Genomic DNA, 4,366 nt, shown 5'->3' on the forward strand with positions numbered 1-4,366 from the left:
AGAATGCTACGGCAGATATATCACAGGATTTGGTAAAATTTTGATTTCCTTATATTACAGTCGGGATTTTAACCTTTTCAAAAATAAGTTACCGCCGATGAGAGGACATGAGTGCCATATGAATAATGGTTCTATTCAAATAACGAAACGTCCAATGTTTCATCCACCCCAAAGTAATATTCGGGGCACCTACCTTTAGCTCACTACATACTACTGCCGATATATTATTATGGTTAATAGAATAGTGCCTCCTATATAAAAGCACTTTGCGTATATTGAAACCCTTCAAATAATCCTGCTCTGGAAACATGCATTCTCATTGCACAACCGTCCTTTGCGAATAAGAATACTATGCAAACGTGAGATGGTTCACATAATATAATTCCAGATGATTCATTCCTCTTATGCAACTGTGCTCTACAGAAAACAGTACTCTGCAAATATCATTTTAGTTTATCCATTAGTACACTCCTATAACAGTACTACGGGAACTTCCACAATGTTCACCATTGGTAATAAATACACATCAGTATCTTTCAGGCAATAGTTTTCCTGGAATATCCATGCACTTCACACAATAGTGCCCCATTACTGATAGCACTCCTGGAATGTTAATACTGCACAAACAAAAGTACTCTTAACATTATAGTATTCTGGGTGTAGCAATATTCTTCAAAGAATAGTATTCCAGGCAATCGACAGGATTTCCAAAATCCCATACGTCATATAATGGAGCCGTTAACCTTATATCGAAATACTTCACATAATGTTACTCCTGGGATAGTTCTACTCATCATGGTACATCATTTCATACATAATAGTAGTTCTCCTCAAATAAAAGTATTATGGTCAAAAAAGGTACTCTTAATATAGCAGTACTCCTTGCGCACTCGTACTGTTCGAATAATAATGTTCCCAGGAGAATTATACTCATCCTTCCATAACCATTCGCATGTAATGGTGCTCTTAGTATAATAGCACTCAGACTTAGCCATATAGTTCAACCATTAGTACCTTCATATAACAGTACTATGGGAACATCTGCACTCTCGACCATCGAAAATGTTCAAACATCAATAATGTTCACGCAATATTTTTCGTGGAATATCCATGTACTTCATGGAATAATGTTTCTCATATAATGAAGGCCTAAACTGTGAATCCTTCGCCTAAACTACTACATGGACATCAATATCCTTCCTATAACAGTATTATACGTACATCCCAGCGCTGCACCCCACTTAGAAGTGCACCTGACTATTCTGAAGAGAATAGTCTCCCAAGTGGGGTTGTTCTCTTCATGTAACGAAACGATAACCATGTCAGTATTTTAGGCAAATGACTATTACGGACACGTCAGTAGTCTCCCTACAATAACACTCCAGACGATCATTACCCTTGACGCGAGTGTGCTTTTCAATTAACAGTATTATACACGTAACACTTCTATTAACCTAATAATACTCCATGAACATCATCACTTCTAAAGCGATAATACACAAGGAATAAGGGTGCCCTTCCACACATCGGTATATTATTTCCTATCTAGTAATGCTACCACATTCCTATAGTCATGATATTTAAACTTCACATAGGTGGCCATCCTCATAAATAGCACAAGAAGGAAATATCTCCATAATGCCTTCACATGGAAAAAAAGAAGAAGGCGGCAATCATAATGTTAGGGAAGAAAGTATTTTGATAGAAGGAAATGAGATACAATACAACATATTGACAATGATGCGGCCTGAGGAAACATCAGCACCATGCTGGGAAAAAGGGGCATCTTCATAAAGAGAATCACACACAAGAAAACATCTTCAGGAGGCAACGGGAGGAGGGGGCATCTATATAAAACAGATGAAACAGAACAATATATTGAACCTACCACTAGGACATAGCATCATAAAGATGCCGCGGAACAGAAATATCTTCATAAGAAGAATACCTCGCGAGGAAATTCCATGGCAGTAACATAATAAAGAGAAAAGGCATTTTCATAGAGGAGTCAAAAAGAAGAATATCATCCATATAACGCGGTACAAAGAATCTTCATAAGAATGCAACCCCAGCAAAAATTCTCATAATGACATGGCCCGGGAAATTTCATCACAACTCCCCAGGACAGGACTATCGTCAGAAAGGAAATGCAGCATACACAAGAATCTTCATAGTGACACAGCGAGAGAAACCATCTCTATAAAAATGGCAAGCGAAAGGATATATTAAAAGTACAACGCGGTAAAATAAATCATAGGAAGAAAGATGCCCCACAAGGAAGATACCTCACAATGACGCAGCATAAAAAAAGAGGACTTCCTAAGAATGCAGTGGGGAATATCATCCTGAGAAAAATGCCACACACACGAACATTTTGATATTGACGCAACAGGAAGGATGTAGCTATGCCAGAATGTGAAAAAAAGGAGCATTATTATAATGACATGCGAGATATAAGAATCCTTAATGGAATGCAAAACAGAGAAGAAGCATCACAGTGCCGCGGCAGGACCGTACAAATCACATTGTGACGTAACACAACAGCAGCGCAATGACCCGCTGGGAGGGCATCATAAGAATGCAGCAGAAAGAGACATCTTCATGAGAGCATTACACAAGAGAAATCGTCATAAGAATGCAGCAGATAAACGCATGTTCATAAGAATGCCAGGTGAAGTGGTATCGTCATAAAGAGGCTCCGGAAAATGTCATCATAAACAAACCCTTCAGGAAAATTCCGTCAGAGGAAGGGGGCAAATAGGTGTATCCTTATGAAACAATTATATAATGAAATATATATAATGAAGTTAAAAGAAACAGCGCGCGTGCAGCGGATATATAATACATGAAACCACCCCCCCAAAAATTGATCCACATGAGAGGACTTCGGCAGGGTGAAGCCACATGAAGCCACTTCCGGGAAAATCAGGCCACATGGACGTGTGTCCTGGTAAATTAGGGAAAATTAAATGACGTTTGCCAAATTACCAGGCGTGAAACTACATTTGCAGAATTACGAAACATGAAGGAGCGTTCGCGAAAATTAGGCCAGATGAAAAGACGGTCGTGAACTTACCCCACGTAAAAGGACGCTCGCGAAATTACCCAACCTAAAACGAAGCACGCGAAATAGCCCCACGTGAAAGGACGGTCGCGAAATTAGCCCACGTAAAAAGAGTTTCGCAAAATTACCCCACATGAGACCACTTTCGCAGAATTACCCCACATGAAACGAGGTTCGCCAAATTACCCCACGTCAAACAACGTTCGCAAAATTACTCAACACGAAACGACGTTTGCGAAATTACTCAGCATGAAACCACGTTTTCGAAATTACCGCACGTGAAACAACGTTTGCGAAATTATCCCCTGTGAAACCACGCTCGCCAAATTAGGCCATATGAACTCGCATATCTAAGGAAGGGGCGCCATGAGTAAATACTCTCATAAAAGTGCAAAAACATGAAGAAACACACTAATGGGAATGATACAGCACGATCCCGCATCCACTGGAACTATGCGGCATGGGGACGGATATGCGAGGAAGTTGCAATATGAATTAAAGGACTTATAAAAATGCAGAAGTATGGAAAAACATACACAGCCACATACAACATGTGGTTGCATACTGGGGAAAATATCAAGACATAGAAGAACACACTGACAGAAGGGAGGAGCCATGAGGATGCATTCACAAAAATAAGGTAATTATAAAAAAAGCCATATAAACCCAACGGCCCACCATTTCACGCTATTCCTCATTGGATGTGGATATCTCTATTATATTGCACTCATAGGAGTTCCAACAGGAAGGAATAAAAATTCTTAAACGCTATAGCAGCCCTCGCAGTTGTATGCAACATACAATTAACGTGCCAACTGTAATTAAAGCTCTTATCATAAGAGTTTAAATTCAATAATATATTACTTCTATATGTGTCTAGATAAAACACTCCATGAGCAGTCATATAATTTTAGCGGTCACATATCTAAGCCAAATGAGTAATCTTCCAATACGAATCTGCATATAATGCTAAGTATTCTTTCTTTCCGCGTAACAATGTGTACCATTGGTACTATTCCTCTTCTTTTTCGTTGTGTTCTTGGGTACCCCTTCTCTGTACAATGCCAGATGTGCTTCATGATTCACGAGGTTAAAACTTCCTATTCCTATGACACATAAACTAATCCCACATATAAGAGGGAAAGAATATACATATATGTCTGTATATGAATGGGTATATGTTCCATGGCCAGGTGTGAAGAGGTCAACAAGACATAGGCTGTTATCAATAAATGGTAGCAATGTATAGAGGCATATAAATTACCTGTATTTCTTCGGCGAATATGCTCTTTATGCCTCTCG

General features: G+C 39.1%; 1 protein-coding gene across 1 annotated transcript; it reads left to right on the plus strand.

Annotated features, from left to right (window-relative positions):
* Positions 1-1,860: 1,860 nt before the first annotated feature.
* On the plus strand, positions 1,861-2,229 carry C922_05469 (hypothetical protein; the record flags this gene model as incomplete). Its single annotated transcript, XM_008821040.1, has 2 exons — positions 1,861-1,970; positions 2,124-2,229. The coding sequence occupies 2 exons, from the start codon at positions 1,861-1,863 to the stop codon at positions 2,227-2,229; spliced, it is 216 nt and encodes a 71-aa protein (XP_008819262.1).
* Positions 2,230-4,366: the final 2,137 nt, after the last annotated feature.

Source organism: Plasmodium inui (genome assembly GCF_000524495.1).
Source record: "Plasmodium inui San Antonio 1 unplaced genomic scaffold supercont1.77, whole genome shotgun sequence".
Classification (NCBI taxonomy): Eukaryota; Apicomplexa; class Aconoidasida; order Haemosporida; family Plasmodiidae; genus Plasmodium; species Plasmodium inui.